The 25,051-nt window shown below is 43.8% G+C and overlaps 1 protein-coding gene across 3 annotated transcripts in view; it reads left to right on the top strand.

Annotated features, from left to right (window-relative positions):
* FIP1L1 (factor interacting with PAPOLA and CPSF1) overlaps positions 1–25,051 on the top strand; it is a 186,635-nt gene that overhangs the window by 34,368 nt on the left and 127,216 nt on the right. For all 3 annotated transcript variants that reach the window (XM_082256744.1, XM_082256743.1, XM_082256742.1), the window contains exons 4-9: positions 1,778–1,875; positions 1,957–2,021; positions 3,060–3,167; positions 9,384–9,514; positions 11,727–11,836; positions 14,041–14,137. In XM_082256744.1, coding sequence (XP_082112870.1) covers positions 1,778–1,875; positions 1,957–2,021; positions 3,060–3,167; positions 9,384–9,514; positions 11,727–11,836; positions 14,041–14,137 — 609 coding nt within the window. The remainder of the gene's footprint in view (positions 1–1,777; positions 1,876–1,956; positions 2,022–3,059; positions 3,168–9,383; positions 9,515–11,726; positions 11,837–14,040; positions 14,138–25,051) is intronic.

Here is a 25,051-nt window from a genome sequence, read left to right as displayed (position 1 = left end):
TTGGCCGCAAGGTTTTGCAGGCCGCAATTTGAGGAGACCAGTGGTCTACCTCGAGGGTTTTTTTCCGTTGGAATTTTTTTATTTGAGTCTCATTCTTTGTTTATAATGAGCCTTTAAAACTTCTAGTTGGCACCGGTTTGGCCTTCTAGATTGGATTTGATTTCTGTCAATCCCACCCCTCATTTGTGGCACTGCTTCTGGATGTCCCAATTGATGTGAATCAAAGAGGACTACGTCTGTCAATGAGCGACAGAGAAAATCGGATTTTTGTAAGATCGTACCGTAAAATCCTTTTCTCTTAGCTCATTGACAGACGTAGTACCCGCCCCTCTATCATTGAGTTGGGTTGGGTTAAATTCTCTGTTACTGCTTTATAACAGAACTGATTCCCTGTAGCAGAGAGAGGGAGGATATACCCTCTGGGACTGCCCCTAGGGTGGAGCCAGAACGTTTCTTTTCTGCCTAGTCCTACTCCTGCGGAGGCAACATAACCCAATTGATGTGAATCAGAGGACTACGTCTGTCAATGAGCTAAGAGAAAAGGATTTTACGGTAAGATCTTACAAAAATCCGATTTTTTTTTTTTTTAAATCTGGACCTGTTCGCATCCAAAAACAAGTCTGCTTCTATATTTAGGCTGTAATGTCCTTTGTTGCAAGTAGTGGAAGCTGAGAACTTAATGTTCATGCATGTACTGCCACATACCTGGCAGAGTGTCACCGGGGCCTGCAAACCAGTGCACTGCTATCCAAATATTTAACTCAGAACTCCTATCAGATGCAGTCACTGTTTGGGTATTCAGACAGTTGTGGGTGCTGTGGCTTTCTGAATACAATGGCAGGGTAAACTCCTCCATTCACGCTTGTTTAGCATGGATGGGAGAATCAAATAAAAATGGCTAGCCGCATTTGTGATCTAAAGTCCCAAAACGCAATGTAGAGAAAGTTCAGATGCCATCAGACACTGACATAAATACAATGTTTTAACCTAATATGTTTTTACAGCTTTATTGCTGTACTTTTTACATTTAAAGGAATAAAAACCTGGTACACCTCAACAGTAATGCCTGGTAGTCTCATTGTGTGTATCGGACAAATGATCATCAGTTTATTTTGTATGCTAGTCTCCATATCGAAAATGAAGAGGTTACTAAAGTTACGAAAATTCTTGTATAACAGAATAAAAATTCGGAAATGATGTAATGTATTGTGTTCTTGGACCAATACTGTACTGATTGAATGAATATTGTTCTGGTATCGTATGAGAAACATTTTTGTTTGTCCCATCAGATAATTTTGCATGACCTGTCCTGATCAGCTCTCAAAAGCTGTGTACTAATGATCAGATTAATATACGATCGCTTCGCAAATGTTTTTATTTATTCATTCGATTTTTTTGATCGTGTACTATACTTTAGTCTTTGGGGCCCTTTCACATGGGCTTTCTGATGCTGTCTGCCTGTCAGATCTGATTGAAAGCTCCATGCAGCTCTGTAGGCAGTCTGATCTAAATGGACTTATGTCTGTTTACACCTACCTACCTCCCAGTCCGTCCAGGTCCAAGAAAAAAAAAGATGTCCTTTATGTGTTATTTCAGACCTAAACATGATGAATCCGAGGTAGCCTGATGTAAACAGACACAAGTCTGTTTTACATCTGGCCAACCATACAGCTATCGCGGGACCGCCCCTATCCACTGTGTTAAATGCAGATCCCCCCCACTGAATGGAGCGAATTATAAAAATGTTTAATTTTGCTTGTTTTCATATTTGTTCAAGGTGACAGAGACAGAAGATGACAGTGACAGTGATAGCGATGATGACGACGATGATGTTCATGTTACTATTGGAGATATTAAAACTGCACCTCAGTATGGGTAGGGAACGGATATTACCAACCATTGTAGGTAGCTGGTGTTCATTGTGGACATTCATTTTCATGCTTTTTTGTGTTTTAGGAGCTATGGTACAGCCCCTGTTAACCTAAACATTAAAACTGGAGGTAGAATTTATGGACCCGCAGGTAAGCTATTTTTGAGAACTAAAAAATCTATTTGGTAGGTGCGGTGTGTCGGTACAGGCAAGGGATTAAAGTAGATGTCAGCTGACTGACCTTAGCACAAATATCATGTGACATAAATTGGCACCATTTTATTCTACAGGGTCCCAGCTTTCAGAAAATGTTTTGGATGTTTTAAGTAATTTTCAGGCTTAAAATTTGTATTTTAACAAACAAAAATAAATTGAGAAAAATGTTCCAGCATCAAATAGGTTAAACATGTACACTTGTAGTAAAATACCACTACTCTTCTGAAGCAATTATTTCATTTTTCACACATGTTAAAATCTGCATTTTTAGCTAGACATGTATTGAAAGCCACAGGAGGACCTGTAGAAGATGGCAGTTGAAATGTTTTTTTTTTTTTTTTTATGTTGTCAAATCTATGTTTTTTTGGACAAAATAAACTAAATTAAATTTAGGTTCATACAAAACTCCTTAAAATCACAGAGTTTTTTTTACAAACTAAAAGGTGAGGTTGTGTTGGGTAAATACTGTAGATACCAAATATGTTCAAAAAGTATTAGGGCATTTTTTCTGAGGCTCTATTCACAGCTGGGTGCTCTGGAATCGCCTGATTCTGTCCCAGATTCCAGAATGAAGGCAAAACACGCGACACTTTTCAATGCCATTACTTCTTAATGGCACCCCAATCGTGGCAAAATCACAGTGCGCAAAGCTTGTTGCTCAAAAAGGAGCGGTTATTCCACAATTGCAGTGTAATTTATCGTGACAAAATCGCACCATGGTTGGGGGTTCCATTAAAAAGAGTGTTTTGCTGCGATTTTGGAATGGCGGGCAGATTCGCCTGGTTTTGCCCACGATTCCTGAGCGCCCAAGTGTAAATGGAGCCTAATGCAGTGAATGCATTGTTTAAAAGTGTAGCCTTTAGTACTACTATAATGTGTTTTTATTTACAAAATGTTTTTACAAATGTAACATTGTGACTGTACAGGCAAGTAGAATTGCTTAAAGATATTTCAACTGTATTCTTCTTTGTAGGTGGGAAGGGCAAAGGAGTGGATTTGGATGCCCCAGGCAGTATTAATGGCGTTCCACTAGTAGAAGTGGACTTGGATTCCTTTGAGGACAAGCCTTGGAGAAAACCAGGTAATGATCTGTGCAGATAATGTAACAGTTTTACAGATTTCTGTAGTTATGTGCAGCAGTGACAGATGTTTTAACTTTTTTTCCCTCTTAGGATTTAGCTGGACTTCAGTGTTTTTAAAGTAACCTGAACTAAATGCATTGCCCACCACTATTAAGCACATGTCTCTCTTGGCACCCATACAGAGCCCAAAGATCACACTTATAAGACAACACCCTCTTGCTCTTCATTTTTGTAAATATACTACCCCTTTTTGTTGGTCTATATCCCCCTACAGGGTTGTCTCAAGATGCTAAGAACCCACCCAGAAGCTACAAGTGAAACCTGTAAACCTATAGTGAACTCTCTATTCGGTTCCCAAAAAGTAATTCATATATAATGTCCCAATGTGAAGGGAACCTGTCAGGATAGGGATATGGAACTGTCATGGACATAATTGTAAGGTTAAAACTTGGTACCTGTCCCCATTTCAAGCCACTGACCCAGCTCAAATACGTACGTTAGGAAATCTTAGTTCATGGTATCAGGACAGTCAGGCATTAATGTGTAACTCTGGTTAAAGCTTGTTAGAATATAAACTGTAGTAAAAACCCTAGAGGTGCGAACACTTATTTCTACTAAAGTGTAGGTAGCAGCCCTTGATCTTGGCAGCAGTGACATAGTCAATAACATTTTAGGCTTTAAGCACATGGGGCATAAAAAAAAACAAACGCTTTTACAGGTGTTTGATAGATAGAGATATATATATATTTCTCTAGCGCTCATCGACAGACGTAGTCCTCGGTGATACACCACCTTCGGGTTATGTTACCTCCGCAGGAGCAGGACTAGACAGGAAATTAAAAAGCTCTGGCCACACCCTAGGGGCAGTCCCAGAGGGTATATCCTCTCTCTCTCTGCCTCAGCAAATCAGTTATTTTCTGTCTAGTTAGGAGTAAGGACCTAGATACCTTGCTGGGATCTTAGGTCCTGGCAAGAAATTTTTTTTTCTAAAAGGATTTTTGGACAGCTTTTTTTTCTCCAGTGTTCCTGTGAGATCTTCAAGCAAGAAAGCTGAACTGGGCGACGGGCTGGATGTTGAGATCCGGTGGTCACCCCAGTTCAGCCTACGAGCGCGTGCAGGCCATAGCTCCGCGCTGAGTCGGCCGCGACAAAGTCCCATTAAAGGACTGAACCCGCGAGTTAAACGTCTCGCTGAAACGCCAAAGACCATGAGTCACGGCGTCTGTATCGGTCGACAGCCCTCCCGCCCCGGTGGAGAGGGGTACTGTCAGGAGTTGGTGCCCGCCTGGTTCCGGTATGGTGAGTAGTATGTTCCCCCTGTTTTCCCTGACGGGTTTTGTGGTGAACGCGGGCCCCTCTCTGTATGGTAAGAAAGAGTTTCTTTCTATCCTATAACATGTCACAAATCCTCCTACTTTGAGTGTGATTTTATGTGTGCAAAAGCCAGGAGGCTTGGTTTGGGAGCTAACAATCTATTGTATACATGTTTTAAAGATGTAATCTGTGGCATTCTGGGAATCTTATGGGTTAAGTATAAGCTACCTACCAGTCAGAAGCCATGGACATGTAGACTGCCTTCCAAGTCAGATCTCCAGCTAATAGCAGGCCTCCCGAACGGCCATGCAGTCCGCCAGGGCCGGTACCGCCAAACACGCCATATCCCCATGCAGAGAGAGTGTTGTGTGCCTGCAGCACACCGCTAGTCAGCACAGGCCGCCGCCATTTTTTTTGCTGGATCGCACGAGCCGCCATTTTGGCGTAGCCTCGTGTCTCCAGCATGGGGGCGGCCATGTTTTAGGTGATTCTACACCTCGTGGAGCTTGGGGGAGGCGCCGGAAGGCGTACAGAGGGGCGGAGCCGCCTCCTTTCTTCCTGGGCAGCCAGCCAAAAGACTTCCTGTTTGTCTAAGACAGCGCTGTAAGCTGTTGCAGTTCAACTCTGAACATCAAGTGGTGAGCCTGGGGGTCTATCTCTCTCTCTCTCGATCGATAGGGATCCCTAGCAGGTAACACTAAGGGGTTTTTTGTGGCGCTGAGGGTCAAAAAAAAAAAAAAAAAAAAAAAAAAAAAGTTTTTCTTTACTTTGAATTATATCATCCAGGAAGTAACTGGAGTTATTATGGACCCTGCCACACAGATTCCCCCACCTGTTTCCCTCGAGGGGGCCTCGGGACCCGCCGGTGTACAGAGTATAGAGTCATTTACAGCAATTTTGGAGTCTATGGTGGCTCGGGTGGAGGCGGCCTGTCAGGGACGGGGGTCAAGGAAGCGACCCCCGCCTACCCCTATACTATCTGACACCTCTGACTCTGATTCAGAGATGGTCACTGCAGTTGCAGGTTCCTCTGCAAGGGCTGCTATCCCAGGTAAAGCCCCCTCAGACAGTGAGGAGGACGCTTCTTCTCCTACTATAATTCAGGAAGAAGCATTGGTGGACGCACTAGTTGTGGCAGTGCAAGAAACCTTAAAACTTGAGGCTTTACCGACAGAGGCAACTGAAACAGAGAGGCCTTTTGGGACTAATAAGCCCATCAAGACGGCGAAGGCTTTTCCTGTACCTAAATGTTTTGGAAATCAGATTAAAGGAGAATGGGAACATTCTAAACGTACCTTTACTATTTCCAAGCGTATTGCTAGACGCTATCCGTTTGAGGAATCCATCATTAAGAAATGGACGGTACCACCAGTCGTGGATCCGCCTATTTCCAGGCTGAATAAAGCCACGGTTATTCCAGTGGAGGACACTTCGTCCTTTAAGGATCCGGTGGATCGAAAGATAGAAGCGGAGTCCCGCATCTTTTCTCTGATAGGGTCAGCATTTAGACCAGTAATTATTGGTCTAGTTTCCCAGACACTTACAGAATGGGCGAAGATGGTACGCCAAGATCTTAGGGGAAAAGATATTCCCCAGGAGACATCTGATTTGATAGAACAGATCATACAAGGGCTACGGTTTATCTGTGACGCAGCCTTGGACACTACTCCCTTGTTAGGGCATGCATCTAAGTTAGCAGTGATCCTCAGACGTGTGCTGTGGTTAAAATGCTGGTCAGCTGACCTAGGTTCCAAAAAGACTTTGACCAATCTCCCTTTCCAGGGGAATCGTCTATTTGGAGCCAACCTAGATGAAATCATTAAGGATGCCACCGGGGGCAAGAGTACTTTTTTGCCACAGGCTGCAAAAGCTAAGGAACCTCGCAACAAGCGAGGACCTTTCTTTACCGCCCATAAAGGACGCCCGGCTGGTACTTCCGGGAAAGGCAAGACTCCTCCAGGAGGGTTCAAGAAGGGCTGGTCGGACAAGCAGAGGACCAACCCAGCCAAACCCGAAGTAAAGGAGTACACAGCCTGAAGGTGCGCCCCCACCCAATTTCAGGGTGGGGGGACGTTTTCACCGGTATTCAGGACATTAGATCGAGCATCAACCACTACTACCGGTGCGATTCTTCCCTTCCAACATTTAAGTACAGGAAGCGGTAGTTACCGTTCCCTGTATAGATCTTTTCCTTTACCTTTTCCTAAGATTAGTCCCGATACCTCACAGGAATCGGATCTGATTGACCAGATAGGCCAAGTAGCCTCTAGTCGGGTGACTTCGGTCCCTGAGGTTCAACCAGAAAAGATCACCTTGCCTGATAACTATCAGGTATCTGATAAATGTGTGGGAACAGAAAACGACCAGACTTTCTCGGATGGTCGGGGCCAGATACCTCTAGGGACGCCTGGTTCAGATCCAATCAGCGCCAGTGGTCCTAGAAATTCTAGGCTGGCCTCTTCAAGCCGGCCTGGCCGACTTGGACAGGTTAGTCGCAGACGTTCCGTGGGAACTTCGTCTCAGGGAGTGTCTGTAGTCTCAAGGACCTATTTACCTTCGTGCTTTACAGTCGCTGGTTTTAATGGCCTGGCCATTGAGACCCAAGTACTGAAGGACAGAGGTTTGTCTACTTCTGTCATTCCTACCCTTATTAAAGCAAGGAAAGCGACTTCCAGCAAAGTCTATTATCACACATGGAAGACTTATATTGCGTGGTGCGAATCTTTAGGATTTCCTCCAAGTACCTATTCGGTGTCTCGAATATTGGCCTTTTTGCAACAAGGGGTTGAGCAGAAGCTAGCCTTGAGCACCATCAAGGGTCAAGTTTCAGCATTAGCAATCTTCTTTCAGAAACCTTTAGCTACCAAATCCTTGGTGCGGAATTTCATCCAGGGGGTGCGGCACCTGGTTCCTCCAGTCCGCGCGCCCTTACCGCCCTGGGATCTTAATTTGGTTTTGTCAGTTCTACAGAAACCTCCCTTTGAAAACATCAGGGAGATTCCCTTGCTTACTTTATCCCAGAAGGTGGTCTTCTTGGTGGCTATTACTTCTGCTCGCAGGGTGTCAGAACTGGCTGCATTATCATGCCAGTCCCCATACCTAGTGATTCATAGGGATAAGGTAGTACTTCATCCTAAGCCATCTTTTCTTCCTAAGGTGGTTTCAGATTTTCATCTGAATGAAGATATTGTACTACCTTCCTTGTGTCCTCAGCCCAAGCATCATCGGGAACATGCGTTGCATTCCTTGGATGTGGTTCGGGCAATCAGGGTATACCTGAAAGCTACGGAATCATTCCGTAAGACGGATTCACTTTTTGTGATCACGGATGGCCCCAGAAAGGGTTTGCCTGCATCTGCCGCGACCATTGCCAAATGGATTAGACAAACGGTGGTACAGGCTTATTCTATTAAGGGTCAGAGTCCTCCGTTCCCTGTTAGGGCGCACTCCACTCGAGCGCTCAGTACTTCCTGGGCCTTTCGCCATCAGGCGTCAGTGGTCCAGGTATGTAAGGCGGCCACTTGGTCGTCGGTACATACCTTTACTAAATTCTATAAAATTGATGTGACGGCATCGGCGGATGCCTCATTTGGCCGCAAAGTTTTGCAGGCCGCAATTTGAGGAGACCGGTGGTCTACCTCGAGGGTTTTTTTTTTTTTCTGTTTGAAAAATTTTTTTTGTTGAGTCTCATCATTAAGGATGAGCATTGTAAACTTCTAGTTGGCACCGGTTGGGCCTTCTAGATTGGGATTTGATTTCCATTTTCCCACCCCTCAGTGGTGATACTGCTCTGGGACGTCCCGAAGGTGGTGTATCACCGAGGACTACGTCTGTCGATGAGCGCTAGAGAAAAATGGATTTTTGTAAAATCTTACCGTAAAATCCTTTTCTCTTAGCTCATCGACAGACGTAGTCCCCGCCCCTCTGTTTTGGAGTTGGGTTGGGTTAAATTCTCTAAGCACTGCTTTTTCACATAACTGATTTGCTGAGGCAGAGAGAGAGAGGATATACCCTCTGGGACTGCCCCTAGGGTGTGGCCAGAGCTTTTTAATTTCCTGTCTAGTCCTGCTCCTGCGGAGGTAACATAACCCGAAGGTGGTGTATCACCGAGGACTACGTCTGTCGATGAGCTAAGAGAAAAGGATTTTACGGTAAGATTTTACAAAAATCCATTTATATATATATATATTTTTTTTTTTACTGCCTCTTAGTACATCTCTGTTTTGGCATATGTGGCAATGCACACATAGTCGTTAACGGGCATGTTCGAAGAGGAGCATTTAGATGCTGAAAAAAAAATAATTCCTGCATACAGGAAAGGAGCATTTGAGCAGAAAAAATGTTTGACTTTCCTAAACGCTTGTAAATGTGGCTAAATGATAAACACATTTTGCACTTGAGGGGTTTGTTGGTTCCAGTGTGCAGAATATTCTGGGTAGTGAAATGAATGAATACCCAAATGCTTGATGTGCCTAAGTGCAGCTCCTGCTGCTATCACTGTGTGCAGGGAGGAGAGAGAACTGCTGCTCTTGCGCACATCGCTGGATCGCGATTAGGCTAAGGTAGGTATAAGGGGTGCCTTAACACAGCAGTTTTTTTTTACCTTTATTGAATAGAATGCATGAAGTTTAAAAAAAAAAAAAAAAAAAAAAAAAGCCTTCTGCCTTTTTGAACCACCTAAAGCAAAATAATTAAGTTTAATGGTAGAATCGGCAAATTGATTTAATTTTTTGCAGGCTAGATTTTGTTTCCAAATATTTCATTCCTGCACTAGACCTATATTCTTATCCACTAGTTATGGGCGATGGAATTTTATTTTGTAAACTAACAGTTTAATTATCTTTATTACATATGGTTAGACTCTATTTTCAGTAAAATGTTTTTCTTTTTTTCAACTTTAGGTGCTGACCTTTCAGATTACTTCAATTATGGTTTTAATGAAGACACTTGGAAAGCATACTGTGAAAAGCAGAAGCGACTACGGATGGGCCTAGAAGCGCTTCCAGTCTCTTCAACTACAAATAAAATTACAGTATGTAAGACTAAATCGGGGGGAATATATTTATAGCGCTATTTTTCTCCAGCTGTGTATATACTAGCAAGAATTGTAATAAAGAATGTCGTCAAGCCATCAACATTAATATTCTTTTACGCTGAGAACAAAGCTGGTCACAAGATGTTGGTGTTTTATAATAGGAGTTTTTCTAAAACTAGTGATGTGCAATTGTATGAAAGAGGCCATTATGCACAGGCCCTTAGGAACAAAACAACACTTAGAAATGTAAACATCGTCTTCGCTTAGTATTATGCATTTATGGCAGTGTTTGTCCAGTGGTGGTCTAAATGTATTGTGAATGTGCTTCAGAAAATCTACTATGTGTGTGTCTGTGTAAGGTTTTTATATATATATATATATATATATATATATATATATATATATATATATATATATATATATATATATATATATATATATATATATATATATATATATATATAGATGTACTCATGTAGCCAGTGATTCATGGGTGCAGGTTACATCTAAAACCTCCAATTTTCCATCTCTAAGGTTTTTATAGTATCTGTAAACAATTTGATGACCATAACAGGTAGCTCTTTGCTCAAAAGCGCCCCTCCCCACCGCCACTCAAACTACGCTCCCTGGGTAAACTGAGTTTACCACACAAACTCAGTGTTGTGAAAAGGACCTGTCGCACACCAGAAAGATCACAGGCATCCACAATCATTACTGATACAGTCCCTGCCTGAGCACCGCCCCCACTAGTGCATTTCACCCAATAATGCTTAGTATTAAATAGTCAGGTTGAAAAAAAGACACGTCCATCTGGCTCAACCAATAAAAAACAAGAAAACAGTAAAGAAAACCCAACCATACAATCCCATATACGCAGTCTTATACCTGCAGTTGATCCAGAGGAAGGCGAAAAACCCCAGCAAAGCATGATCTAATTTGCTACAGCATGGGGAAAAAAATTCCTTCCTGATCCATGTCGCCCGTCATACAGGTAAGCGGACGGCACGGCGGGGGCTCGTTCTAAGGTAAGTATTTCATAATGAGCTATTATGCGATGCATACTAGCTCATTATGGGTTTCTCTTTCAGGATGTAAAGAAGAGAGAAAAAATTTTTCTCGGTGTACAACCTCTTGAAGACGCTCAGGTACACATGGTGGATTGAACCGGTTCATGAGGAATGAACATGAAAGCAATCAGCACTGAGCACTTCCAGATTCAGAGCTGTCAATCTCTAGCAGGGAAGAAGTTGATCAAACAGTCTGTTCTTGGTCAGTTTCAAAATAATGTAGAGTTAACATTAGGGGTCCAATGAACCTCTGATATTGCCTTTAATACTTTTGATATTCCATATATATAGGTTTTAAAGTGGAGCTCCACTTGTTTGTTTCCTCCCCCACTCCGCTGCCACATTTGGCACCTTTCCAGGAGATCTTGCCGCTTAAGGGGGAGCTGCACTCAGAAATATTTTACCTTAATGCAGAGAATGCATTAATGTGAAAAACCTTCAGGCTTTAGAACCACTTAAAGCGGTAGTATCCCGTTTTTTGACACTTTAACCTACAGGTAAGCCTATAATAAGGCTTACCTGTAGGTACAAATAATATCTCCTAAACCAGCATGGTTTAGGAGATATTTACAGTGCATGCAGCCGCTCGCGCTCTGAAGGTCCGGGGAGACCTTCAATTAATTTGCCGGGAGCTTGCCGGAAAAATCACTCCCGCGCGCATGCGCGGGAGTGACGTCATCGCGGCTCCGGCCAATGATCGCGCCGGAGCCGTCTCTTCCGGCCAATCACCACGCCGGAGCCGCCGAACCCGGAAGAGACGGCGAGTGATCATGGCAGCGCCCGCAGCGATGTCCGGGGGTCCGTGTCGGGGCTTCGTTCTAAGGTAAGTTACACATAATGGGCTAGTATGCGATGCATACTAGCTCATTATGCCTTTGTCTTGCAGGTTTTTTTTTTTTTTTTTTTATTTATTAGGGTTTACAACCGCTTTAAAGCTAATGGGCAGTCATTATTTTTGGAAATGAGAGCGAAAATTTGCTGTCTTCCTACCGATTTGCTTCTGTTTGGGTCAGAAAACAACCACTTGTACCAATTTTTACAATGGCCTTCTGTTTGGTCGCATTGCTGTGCTCGTCTTTTTATATTTGTTGTCTTTTTCTTATACTTTTTTTTGTATAATTTTTTTATTTTTTTATAAACAGGTGCAGCAGGGCAGAACTGGAAACTCAGAGAAAGAGACTGTTATACAGACGACAAAGCCGGAGTTCACATCCCCAACTTCATTATTTAAATCTAATGCTGCACCTCCTAGGTGGGTTGATAAGTTTCAATATCCACACAACATAAATAATTGGTTGGACAAGAAACCATTTTGTGCTCCATCAAAATCCAAGGACTAACACAAATCTATTGTTTTATTGTAGGATTGTTCCACTACTGTGCTGAAGTGCTATGGGAGATTGGAGTCACATTTGTTGTGAATTCCTGGTGATTAGACTGGGTCATTATGTAATCCTGTCTCAGCAATTGTGGTTTCCATAGCCTTAAAAGGCTTTATTTACTTGCTACCCCATGTTAAAAAAGAAAGGTGGCTGCACCCAATCTATTCCATGCTACCCCTTTTTACATTATTTTGGAAGAAAATCTTGTTAATTTTTAGAGTTTAGTAATGCCTAGTACAATATTCAAATTGTTGACGTCTCCTGGTGAGTTCACAGTAGATGTGGCATTTCTTTGTGTGTATATCTGGCAGATGTTCAGTAGCGACTGCTTATATAGTGTCACTACAATTTGGAGATTGGGCAGAAAAGATGTCTGTTATATAAAGTTCAACAGGGTTAGATTTTATTTGCAAATTGTTACTGTTTGAGAACCTTTTTTTTTTTTTTTTTTTTTTTTTTTTTTTTTTTTTTACAATTCGGTTTACTGAAAAATATAGTTTGAAGCAAGCTGAAGACCATGCTGTCATTTATTAGGCTATGAAAAATTCAACAAATTGTTGCTATAGTCAAGTGGAAGGATTGGAAGGAGAAACAAAAGCCCCCGCCTTGGGACTTTTTTTGGCCTAAAATTTCACCAGATACTTAAGAGTAACAATTAAAGTTCAAAGCGGAGTTCCAGCCATTTTTTTTTTTTTTATAGATAAAATTGCCCCCGGTATAGACACCGCTCTTTCTTTCACCTAGAGCGATCTTCAAAAGTGTCCCCTTTGCTGCTGTTCAGCATTTATTTCTTATTTCTCCCTTTTGTACAGTGCAGCCATCTAGACTCTGGGCATGTGAAGCCCACCGGGTCTCTCTTCCGGGATTTGGTGCATGCTTGCTACTCAGCATGCACCTTCCAATCCTATGTGCAGTGTGATGGAAAAGCGAAATACAATTCAAAGCAATAGTTAGTGTGACCAACCTTTTGCCTTCAAAATTCTTCTAGGTTTTTGAAAGAAAACGGCAGGTAAGTTGTTCCAAACATCTTTGAGAACTAACCACAGATCTGCTGTGGATGCAGGCTGCCTCAAATCCTTCTGTCTCCATTTAATCCCAGACAGACTCAATGATGTGGAGGTCAGGGCTCTGTGGGGGCCAAACCATTACTTCCAGGACTACTCGTTTGAATATAGTACTTAATGACATTGGCTGTGTGTTTGGGGTTGTTTTCCTGCTGTAAAATACATTTGGGCTGATCACATGCATCTCTGATGGTATGGCAGGATGGATAAGTATCTGATTTGTATTTCTTCAAAAGATCTGTGGGAAACTGAATAAGCAGGCTAACATCCCACTGGCAGTGTGGTTCTTTGCAACTTGTCCTTGCTGAGAAATAGCTAAACTGTTTGGACACAAATGGTACAACCTCCACTCTATAACTAAGCACGGTTAAAGATGTAAAACCTGTGAAAGGGTCAAGCTAGGAAACTTTGGACCACCAACTTCAGTCAACTAAGTGCAAATGATTTGCAATTGACTGAATTTGTATGTATCCCTGAGTCACTTTAAACTCAAATCTAGTTTGTTTTTGTACTCCCAGCATTATCATTAATTTGTGCACAAACTATGTTTCATGTGCTGAATCTGTTTTATAGATTGGCAACTTTCACCAATCTATTTTAATTGGGCTGGGTTCACATTAGTGCAGTTGCAACTTGATCAAACTTGCAGTGCAATTTTGTTGCAACTTTTCTTGATGCTGATGCTTTATTTTTTGGATAGGAGACTGTATTCTATACACAACGCATTACCAAAAATGCACTAAAAATGCATTTACATTACTTTAACATTCCATTTTGATGCATTTCTGTTGGAGTCTATAAGACTAAATCATGCTGCACCAGCTCCAAGTAGCTCATGTACCTTTTCCAAAAACGCACTACATTGCTGTGTATGGGCACTATTGAAAATTATGTAATTTCCATTGTTGTGTGATAGCAGGCGTATCTGAAATTGCACTAGTGTGAACCGGTCATCACTTGTAAATTAAATGCAGTATCTTTTGCAAATGTATTTCCTCTTCAATTTACAGTAGAAAACTCTCGGGTACAATTGATGTGATTGGACAAACAACCACCATCACGCGGGTAGAAGGGAGGCGGCGGGGTGCTAATGAAAGCAACATTCAGGTGCGTATATCATGTGGTTCTTTTCATTCTATAGAACAGCAGTTTGAAAGTGATGTTTAGGAGCTTTGACATGATAGGTTCCCAGTTATATTTGTTTATCTTTCGTTCGTTGACGGACACCTCTCCTCATCATCTTAACCATTGGGTTATACTGCCCCCTACAGGAGTAGAACACTAGGCAGAAAGACTAACTACGCTTATGGGCAGTCCTGGGGGGGGGGGGTATACTCCCCCTCTCTGCTAAAGGGAATTCAGTTTTTTTTTCAGCCTGGTCAGGAGCAAGGACCTAGTTCCTAGTTGGGATCTTTGGTCCTGACAATTTTTTTCCCTTAGTTAGATTTTTCCAATTTTTTCATACGCAATCTACAATCAACTGCCGGACTGGGCGATGGGCTGGATAATCTAGATCCAGTGGTCACCCCAGTCTGGCCAGTGAGCGCGTGCAGACCTCAGCTCCGCGCTAGGTCAGCCGCCACATAGCCCCACCGGACAGGGGCTGGCCTGCGAGTTAAACGCCTTGTGAGGTCGCATAGGACCTGGTTTTTGGCCTGCGTCACAGCATTCCTCCTGGCTTACAGCCCCCACATTTGAATGGAGAGGAGGTTCTGTCTGGAGTGGTGCCCGCCTGGTTCCTGGTATGGGAAGTAGCTCTCGCCCTTCTCCTCCTGGAGGGTTTTGGGGTGTATTAGTTCCCCTCCTTCCATGCACCCCCCTTCTTCTGTATCTCCTTGTCCTTGTGGGCTGTCTAGCCCCCCAGCCATGGCCTGTGTACAGTTCTGCACGGTGTATATGTTTGTGTAGTCCAGGGGCCATTTTGTGGTAGTCCGGCATTGGAAATAGCAGCAGCCATGACAGTAGAGCCTTTCTGGGTAGGGATTTCTGCTGTGGGAGCCCCTCATCCCCTGGTTCTGACTCCTGGGTCCCTTCCTTCTCTGGACGCCGCAAGTGGAGTGCAGATTATGCTGGTGCTGCCGGTGCTTGGTCTGTGGGATAATGAGTCTGGTGGGGGTCCTCTCCTTCTCTGCTGTAGCATCGTGGAATTTTCAGTTGTTGGTGACTGGGTGGTACTGCCAGCACGGTGGGTTGGTCCCTTAGCACTGTTTTCACTTTTTTGTGGGGGTCCCCCTATTGGATCATGGAGTCCTTGGAGCATGTGTCCCCACCTGACCCCCTTTCAGAGGCTGCGGGGCCCTCCAGGTCCCAACCATTCATTGATGCACTGCGGTTGTCCTGGAGTCCTTTGTGTCCCAGGTGGAGGTGTTTTTTGGGCGGCGGGCTAGCAAAAAGCGCCCCCGCCTTCCCCTGCCTCATCTGTCTCCTCAAATCTGGAACCTGATGCGGCGCCCGCGAGCGTGGCTCACCCTGCAGGTTCTGCGACCACGCGTCCTGAATTCTTGGATAGCGAGGAGGATTCCTCTACACTAGTGGTCCTCAACTCCGGTCCTCGGGGCCCACTAACAGGCCAGATTTTAAGTATTAACTTGGGGAGATGCAGACTAGAAAACTGCAATCACTGAGCAGCAAATGAGATCACCTGGGATGTAATTTTAGTTATCTTGCAAACCTCGCCTGTTAGTGGGCCCCGAGGACCGGAGTTGAGGACCACTGCTACACCTGCAGCTGCTCACGGGAAGGTGCTGGTGGACGCACTAATTGTGTCTGTATGAGAGACTTCAAAAATGGAGGACGCAGCTGAAGCTACAATGGAGGCGTCGGTTCCTTTTGGCACTCACAAGCCTTCTGTAGTGGCAAAGGTGTTTCCTTTCCCCTCCTATTTTGACAGAATTGTCGCAAAAGAGCCAAAACGTCCCCTTGTGGTCCCTAAGCGATTGCTATGTGGTAACGCTTTGAGGAGTCCCTTCCTAAAAAGTGGAGCCTCCGCTTTCTAGATTGAACACGGCAACCATGATTGCAGCTGACAGGAAGGCGGCTGCTGTGGCCCGCAATATATACACGGTGGCTGGTTCCGCTCTTGGACCGGTATTCACCATGGCCCTGGTGTCGCAAACTCTGACCGAGTGGGCTAAATTTTTATGCTGTGACCTGGAAGGGGAGCAGCTTCCCCCTGTCTTGGCTGAGCTGGCGGACCAGTTGGTCCAGGGGCTGCAATTTATCTGTGATGCCTCTGAATGCGGCTCCCTTATGCTAGGCTATCTGTTTCGGCAGAGAACAATATAGGCTATTTGGGACTTTAAGTGAGACACCAGCAGGTAATGCCCAGCGTCTCCATCCCTGTGTCAGAAACCTGAAAATGGAAAGGATTAAAAGAGGTGCATGGAAGCCAGCCAGCCCCCAGTCTGATGCACTCACCCTCCAGTCTGCCACCAACCAAGTAGTCCTGTCTCACAATATAAATAAAGAACAGGGGTTTAGTTGACACACATTTGCAAAGGCATGTGTTAGCTGCAAGGCCTCTACACGGCACCCTGTATTACTTGCAGTCCTAACACTATCACCAGCACTTTAGTTGTCTATTGGCATGGAGGGATTTTTATATCTAGTGTCTTATAACACATGTTCTACATGGACTTTATTTAATGTGTGTTTATGCACTCGATTGATGACACATGTTTTATATGGATTTTCACTTTTGTTTAGGTATTTATCGCTTTTTTTTTTTTTTTTTTGCATTTTATGCTCAAGAGTATATAGATTGGTATTATCGATTTATTATTCATTACTCACGAAATTGTTTTATTTGTTTACTGATTGATTGATTGGCACTGCATGTTGATATTTATTTGGTCTTTTGTGTTGAGTGGAAAATGCTATATGTAAGCTGCCATTGTGTTCTGTTTAATTCTATTCATTTTGGGATTGCGCTGATTCAGTTATTTTATTAGTGCAAGACTTGTCTCAAGGAGTGATCGTCCCGGTTCCTATGTCGGAGCGCTTTCAACGTTTCTATTCAAACCTGTTTACGGTTCACAGGAAGGAGTGCAAGGTGCATCCAATTCTGGACCTCAAGGCGCTGAACTGCTTTGTGCTGGTACAGAAGTTTCGAGTTGAGTCTATTCGCATGGTGGTAGCATCCCTACATCAGCAGGACTTTCTCGCATCCATCAACATCAAGGACGATTACCTTCACATCCCCATTTGTATCGCCTATCAGCGCTTCTTCCGCTTTGCCGTGGCTAAGGAGTATTATCATTTTGGGGCGTTATCCTTTGGGCTCACCTCCGCTCCTTGTGTCTTCACACAAGTGTTGGCCCCTGTTATAGCATTGCTGCGTCAGCAGGGGATCGCGATACTGGGGTACCTGGATGATCTGCTTTTGCGAGCTGAGTCTTCAACTGCCCTGTTGGCCAACTTAGAGATCACTCTGCAAATGCTGAGGGAATTTGGTTGGATTCTGAAGCTTCAGAAGTCTGCTCTGGTCCCATCCACGAGCCTGGAATGTTTGAGTCTGACTCTGGTCCCTCTGGCAAAACTACAGAAGTTGCAGGAGGCGATTCAGCTTCTGCTGTCCAGCAGATGGTCATCTCTTCGGACTTGCATGCAGGTGCTGGGCCAGATGGTGTCTCCCTTTTGAGGCGGTTCCGTTTGCACAGTTCCACACGTGATCTCTGAAAAAGGAGATTCTGGTGAAGTCAAACAAGGATCCTCAGTCTCTGGACAATCTGATCATGTTGAGCCAGAGAACAAGGGGGTCCCTGGTTTGGTGGCTTCATTCTCTGACACTTCTTCGGGTAAAATCCTTTCTTCCCCTGTACTGGATGGCTGTCACCATAGATGCCAGCCTATCTGGGTGGGGAGGCGTCCTCGGCACGATGTGGTCAAGGGGTCAGTACTCTGGGGGAGTCCAGACTACTGGTCAATGTACTGGAGCTCTGAGCGATCAGGCTTTGCCTGGATCATTGGACATTTAGTCTCCAGGGATGTCCGGTATGGATTAATTCGGACAATGCCACAGCCGTGGCCTATGTTAATCACCAAGGGGCACGAGAAGTGTGCTGGTGGCTCGGTAAGTAGCTGACATTCTAAGGCAGAACGGTTCGTTCCAGTCCTCTTTGCGGTACACATTTCAGGGGTGGAAAATTGGCAGGCAGAGCAGGTTGGACCGGGGAGAATGGTCACTTCATCCGGAGTCAGTCAGTTGTGTCTCAGGTGGGGGACTCCCGAGGTGGACCTGTTGGCCTCTTGCCTCAACAGGAAAGTTCAGAGGTTTGTGGCAGTCTCGGGACCCTGTAGCCGACACCACAGACACCCTAATGGCTTCCTGGAATCATTATCGCCTGATAGAAGACTTTCCCCCTCTCAAACTTCTGCCACGACTCATGCGCAGGATCAAGGCAGAAGGGATTCCAGTCATTCTAATGGCTCCAGACTGGCCTCGCCGGTCTTGGTACGCCGATCTGGTACAGCTGGTGGCCAATGTTCCTTAGAGACTCCCTCTCAGGGAAGATCTCCTGTCTCAAGGACCGAGAAAGCCAGGTGCTGAAGGATAGAGGGTTGTCTGATTCGGTGATTCCAATGCTTTTAAAAGCTATAAACTCTACGTCCAGGAAGATTTACCATCGTACTAGGAAGACGTACATTTCAGGATGTGAGTTTCTTGGGGTTCACCTTCGCTCCTTTTCAGTGACTCGAATCTTTGCATTCCTCAAGCGAGGGGTCGAGCAACATTTGGCCTTGAGTACCATCAAGGGCCAGGTCTTGGCCTTGGTGATTTTCTTTCAGCGACTTTTGGCCTCACACTCCTTGGTCCGTTCTTTTCTCCAGAGAGCGAGACATTTGACGTCCTCGGTGTGGTCTCCATTGCCGCCGTGGGACCTCAGTTTGGTGTTGACAGTTCTTCAGAAACCTTCCTTTGAAAATATTCGGGAGATTCCCCTGCTTAAATTGTCCCAGAAGGTGGCCTTTTTGGTGGCTATTACTTTGGCGCGCAGGGTGTCTGATCTGGTGGTGCTGTCTTGCTGTACACAAGGATAAGGTGCTTCTTCGACCATGTTCATTTGAATGAAGACTTTGTGTTGCCTTCCCTGTGTCTTAAGCGTAAGCATCCTATGGAGGTTGCCTTGCATTCCCTGGATGTGGTTCCGGGCAATCAGGGTGTACCTGGCAGCTCTGGGGTCGTTTCGAAAGTCAGACTCACTGTTTGTCCTCACGGATGGATCTCGCAAGGGGCTGGCTGCTTTTGCTGCGACCATTTCCAGATGAATCAGGTAGACTGTGGTTCAGGCTTATTCTATTAAGGGTCAGGTTCCTCCTTTCCCTGTCAGGGCGCACTCTACCCGGGCGCTTAGTGCCTCCTGGGCCTTCCGTCATCAGGCGTCAGTGGTGCAAAGCGCCCACTTGTTCGTCTGTGCACTTATTCACAAAGTTTTATAAAGGGGATGTGTTGGTATCTGCCGATGCTTCTTTTGGCCGCAAAGTTTTGCAGGCTGCTGTTTAGCGGATTTGTCCTGTTTGAGGAAGTGGGAGTGTTCCCCCCCCCAGGGACTGCCCCATAGGCATGCTCATGCTCAAGCTTTTCTTTGCCTAGTGTCCTACTTCTGTAGGGGGCAGTATAACTCTACAGTCATAAAGATGAAGAGCTGTGTCTGTCAATGATCAGAGAAATGGATTTTAGGGTATTTTTCTGATGCTGCTACTATCCCTACTGCTCATGCACATTTCAGTTTTTTTTTTTTTCAAATGATTATTATTTGTTTAAAGAAAAATAATCGATTCTCGCAGTGACCTCAGTCTACTTGACTTTTTTCTGCTTACATTTTCCTATCCTTGTATGGCCAGCTTGAAAAGGGGGGGGGGGTCTTTTCCAGCTTCTAATAATTATTTTTCAGACTGAATTTAGAGACCTGGACATTGTCTCTTTAACACTTTATCACATGACATCAATACAGAAGTCATAGTAGTTTTATTATTGACTTTAGGTTTTTGGTGCAAGTTTTTTGGCACATGCCAGTTTAAAGTATGTTTTTTTGCTTTATCTAAATCCAATAAATATCGGGTATTTTATTACCTGCTTTTGTTTTGTAAATTTAGAATGGAGGTAATTTGCAAAATGGTTTAGTTGTTAGAACTTCTACCTTGCAGTTCTGAGGGCCTTTCTTTGAATCCTGTCCAAGATACTCTTTGCGTAGAGTTTGCATGTCCTATTGCTTGTGTGTTTTATTTCTATGTACTCGGGTTTCCTCCCACCCTCTAAAGACATATTGGTAGGTTAATTCACTCTTGTCTAAATTACGTTATTTTGCGAAATTTCCGATCCTATAAGGGTTATGTGAACAGTTCTTTGGCAAAGCCCCATATGTGAAGCTTTGAATTTTATCTTTCCACATCACAGAAAATGTTTTAAGAGAATTGACTATACAGGCAATGTCCAAACTGTTGTAGCTATATTTAACTTGAAAAGTAAAGACACTATTAACCACTTGCCGACTGCGCACAGTATATTTACTGCGGCAGTCAGCCCCGGCCAGGCAGAGTGACGTAGATCTACGTCGCTAGCCTGTCACCGGGTTTTGAGCCAATAGCGGGCGAGCGCGCGCCCGCCTCGGCTCGTTCACAGACGAGTCCGGGCGTGTGACCGGCGGATCCGATGTCCGCCGGTCACACTACGTTTGTCGGTAGAGCGGGAGAAAGGCGGACGGCTTATGTAAACAAGCCGCTTGTCATTCTCCCCTGTGTAAAAATGGAGATCTGACGGTTCTACTATGTAGAACCGTTGATCTCTGTTTTTACGATAGGGGACCTGTCCCACTACAGTTAGAAACACGCCCCTAGTTAACCCCTTCCCTGCCAGTGTCATTTTTACAGTAACAGTGCATATATATAGCACTGATTACTGCAGTAATGTCACTGGTACCCCCAAAAGTGTCAAAAATGTCAGTCAAGGGTCCGATCTGTCCGCCGCAATGTCGCAGTACCGCAAAAAAAATCGCAGATCGCCGCCATTACTCGTTAAAAAAAAAAAAACACCAAAAATGACAAAAATCTTTCCCTTGGTTAGTAAACACGATAACTTTTGCTCAAACCAATCAAAATACGCTTTTTGCGATTTTTTTTTTTTTTTTTTTTTTACCAAACATATGTAGCATAAAACAATTTGGCCGAAAATGTTAAAAAATTTAGATTTTTACATTTTTTTGGGGGGAATTTCATATAAAAAAAGTGCAAAATATTGTTATTTTTGCAAAATTTACGCTCTTTTTTTTGTTTATAGCGCATGATCAAAAAATCGCACAGGTGATCAAATACCACCAAAAGAAAGCTCTGTCTGTGGGGAAAAAAGGACGTGAAATTCGTTTAGGTACAGCGTCGCACAACCGCGCAATTGTCCGTTAAAGTCACACAGTAAAAAATCGCAAAAAAACCCCCTGGTCAGGAAGGGGGTAAAATCTTCAGGGGCTTAAGTGGTTAAGAAAAACATGTTTAGGAAGATGCTTTGAGAAGTGTGAAGGTTGCCATGATGACCAAACAGATTATTTTATTCTCATAAAGGATAAAAACGTACTTGGCACCATGTCTTTCAGTTTTGTTTTTACCAATTTTTCATAAATAGCCCCAAAAAATTGTGTGAAATATGCAATGACACGGTCTTTATGTGGGATGTTTCTCACACCCTACCCCCCTCCCCCCCCCCCTTTCCTCTTTTTGTTACCTCTCGTTTGGCTAATTTCTCTAACTGTTAAAAGCTTCACTGGATGAGTGACTTTACTTATAAGGTGCACACATACAACAGGCTTACTTTGGATCACTTGAAGACGAAGTCCAATCCAGTGTTGGGAGAGTCCTAAATTACCCTTTGTATTCCCTAATTGTTCTGATGGTAAAACAAGAGCTGTGGCAGCTGCTTCTGCTTGTTCCCTGGCCAGGGTGTTCTAGAGCTGACCCCACAAAAAAAGGTCTAATTGGGTGTATTACTGGAGTGTTTAATGTTCAGCAGGTACACCCCTAATGCCAACTATCCTGAATAAATCTATTTTCATATGACAGGATTTCACAATACCTTGATTATCTGGTGCATATTAGGTAGCAAATTAACATGTTGTCCCTGAAGTTGATGTGTTGAAAACAGAAAAAATATATAAGGATTTGAGCCTTATTGACAAGGGACTGATTGTAAAGGCTAGACAACCGGGTCAGAGCATCTCCAGTACTGCAGCTTTTGTGGGATTTTTCCAGTCTGTAGTGGTCAGGACCTACCAAAGGTGGTCCAAGGAAGGTAAACCAGCATTAGGGTCATGGGAGGCCAAGGCTCATTGATGCATGTGGGGAGCGCAGGCTGACCCGTTTAGTCTGATCCAATAGAAAAGCTACTGTGGCTCAGATTGTTGAAAAAGTTAATGCTGATTCTGATTTTCAGAACACAAAGTACATCGTAGTTTATTGCATCTGTGGATGCAAAACCGCAGACCGGTCAGGGTGCCCATGCTGACCTTTGTTCACATCCAAAGGTGCATGCAATAGGCACATGAGCATCAAAACTGGTCTACGAAGCAATGGAAGAAGGTGACCTGGTCTGATGAATTCAAAAATGGGTTGAGGAACACAGTTCGAGGTGCTGACTTGGCCTCCAAATTCTCCAGATCTCAATCCAATAGAACATCTGTGGTATGTGCTGGAAAAACAAGTTCAATTCACGGAGGCCCCACCTTGCAACTTACAGGATTTAAAGGATTTGCTACTGATTCTTGGTGCCAGATACCACAGCATATCTTCAGAGGTCTAGTCGAGTCCCCTCAGCCCTTTTGATTGTGTATTCCTCTACTGCAGCCTAGAATATTTAATGAATGGATTTTTTTTTTTTTTAATCCATTCTCCCTTTCCTCTGATTTTTAGTGGAAGTGGTGGGGGGGGGTTACCAAAGTAAACAGTACAACACTGCTTATGTTGACGGTCGCTGTGATGTGAGTGAGAATAGCAGTTTTGAAAAGGTAAAAACAGAAGGACATATGGGTACACCTATCCACCCTAGTACTAGTAAGGGCACTGTTCAGCCATCTTTTGACCCTCTTGTTAACATTTTTAAAATGTGGGGAATATTAGGTTAGCATTGTTCGGCCCCCATTCTTTCCACGTGGTTTAGGTTTCCTCAGACCTCATTATCACTCTAGTGTAGACTACTAACTCGAAGCATGACTTTACTTGGTTCTGACATGGAAAGTGCTTTTCTTGGGCCATCATTTTGTTCATGTCCTGTTGAACCACTCCAATACCAGGCACTTTTACCCCTTTCCTGCCCAGGCAAATTTTCAGCTTTCAGCGCTGTCACACTTTGAATGACAATTGGACGGTCATGCCATACTGTACCAATATGACATTTTTATTCTTTTTTTCACACATCTTTATTTAGAGATTTAATCACTGCTGGTTTTTAATTTTTTTTTGCAAAACAAATGAAAAAGACTGACAATTTTGAAATGTTTCTGTAATAAAATTTTGCAAATATTCATTCTTCATAAATTTAGGTCAACATGTGTTCTGCTACATTTCTTTGATCAGGATTTTTTTTTATTTTTTACATTATTGTTGCTCATACCAGTGAATTTTACAGTTTTTTTATAAGCAACCATTTTTTCTGAATGAAAACTACTCATTCAGTTTTTTCTATTGCAGTTAGCTGTGATTGGCCACAGTTAATAAGATGGTACAGATGGGCTGTGATTTGCCCGGTCTGTACCATGTGATGACTGTGACCTATCACAGGTGTTCATCACAATAGTACACAATGAAAGACCTATAACAAAGCCTTTCATTGTGTACAACTATCATGTCATCTGCTGTGATTAGCCACAACAGTCAAATGGCAGCGGGCCGGTACAGCAACCTATCGTCAGCTTTGGCTGGTGGACATGGGTGACACATCACGCTAGAGGGCGGCTTGATCCTGGGAGGATGTCCTATGATGTCCTCCCAGAACAACAGTATTTCCGTCCGGCCATCATTTTACAATAGGCTAGGCGGGAAGGTGTTAAAGAAGCTAATTGTAACTCAGAACAGCCAGTCTTTAGTAAATCAGGAGCATGGTTCGCTTGGGTTTGGATAAAGTTCCTAAAGTCTTTTTTACAGTTGTGTGTATTTTTTTTTTAATGTGTTCATAACCTCCCGATATCAATGTGAAAGAATTGTGCTGAATTCAGAGTGCTAGGTATTGTGTGTAGTATTGCTTATCAGATAACTAAGGCCCTTTCATTTCACACCAGTGGACCGATCGGGGCCGCCTGTCAGTTTTTCAGTTGATCAGACCACCCCATGTCCTCTATGGGGCGGCGGATGTAGCGGAAATGTGTCTGTGACACCCTCTGGGCATCCGATCAAATAAAATCTGCTGAAAACAGATGTATGGCGATATGTTCACCATCCGTCTATTGGATAGAAATGGACATAAAGTCAGTTTCCATCTGATTGCTCCATAAAGGAGAGTGGGCTGTGTCCATGTCCGATCTACATAGTAGAGCTGACACCCGACCTGTCCTCACCCGCTGAGCAGGCTCAGACGGATCTGCCTGATGTGAAAGGGGCCTAAGACTGGTCCTATTTGAAATTAAAAGTACCAAACATTTCTGGATTGAAATGTGTAACTTAGGGATATTCTAGTCAATATGAGCATTTCTAGTAGTGATCGACTGATAGTTTTTTTTTTTTAATGCTGATACCGATATTTTAGTCATCGGATATCAATATCGGCCGATATTTCGGACATGTAAAAAATTTTTTTTTTTTCTAAAGGTACTCATTGTGGAGGGATCTGGGGGTCAAACTCTCGCCAAGTTTGGCTGTCTTGAATGCTGTCAGTTTTTTTTTAAATCGGCACAGAGTACCCGGAAGTGATGTCATGACATCACTTCCGGGTTTTTTACATGGAGACCCGGGTCTTCTCTTTCTGGGGTGGAGGTAGGATGCCTGGGTCTCCTGCTGGGGGGGGGGGAAATGAGTCCCCTCCTGCTCCTTGTAATGACAGCAGAG

Source organism: Pelophylax lessonae (genome assembly GCF_965119305.1).
Source record: "Pelophylax lessonae genome assembly, chromosome: 1".
Classification (NCBI taxonomy): domain Eukaryota; kingdom Metazoa; phylum Chordata; class Amphibia; order Anura; family Ranidae; genus Pelophylax; species Pelophylax lessonae.
The sequence above is the reverse complement of the archived record's forward strand: the minus strand, read 5'-3'. Positions and strand labels throughout refer to the sequence as shown.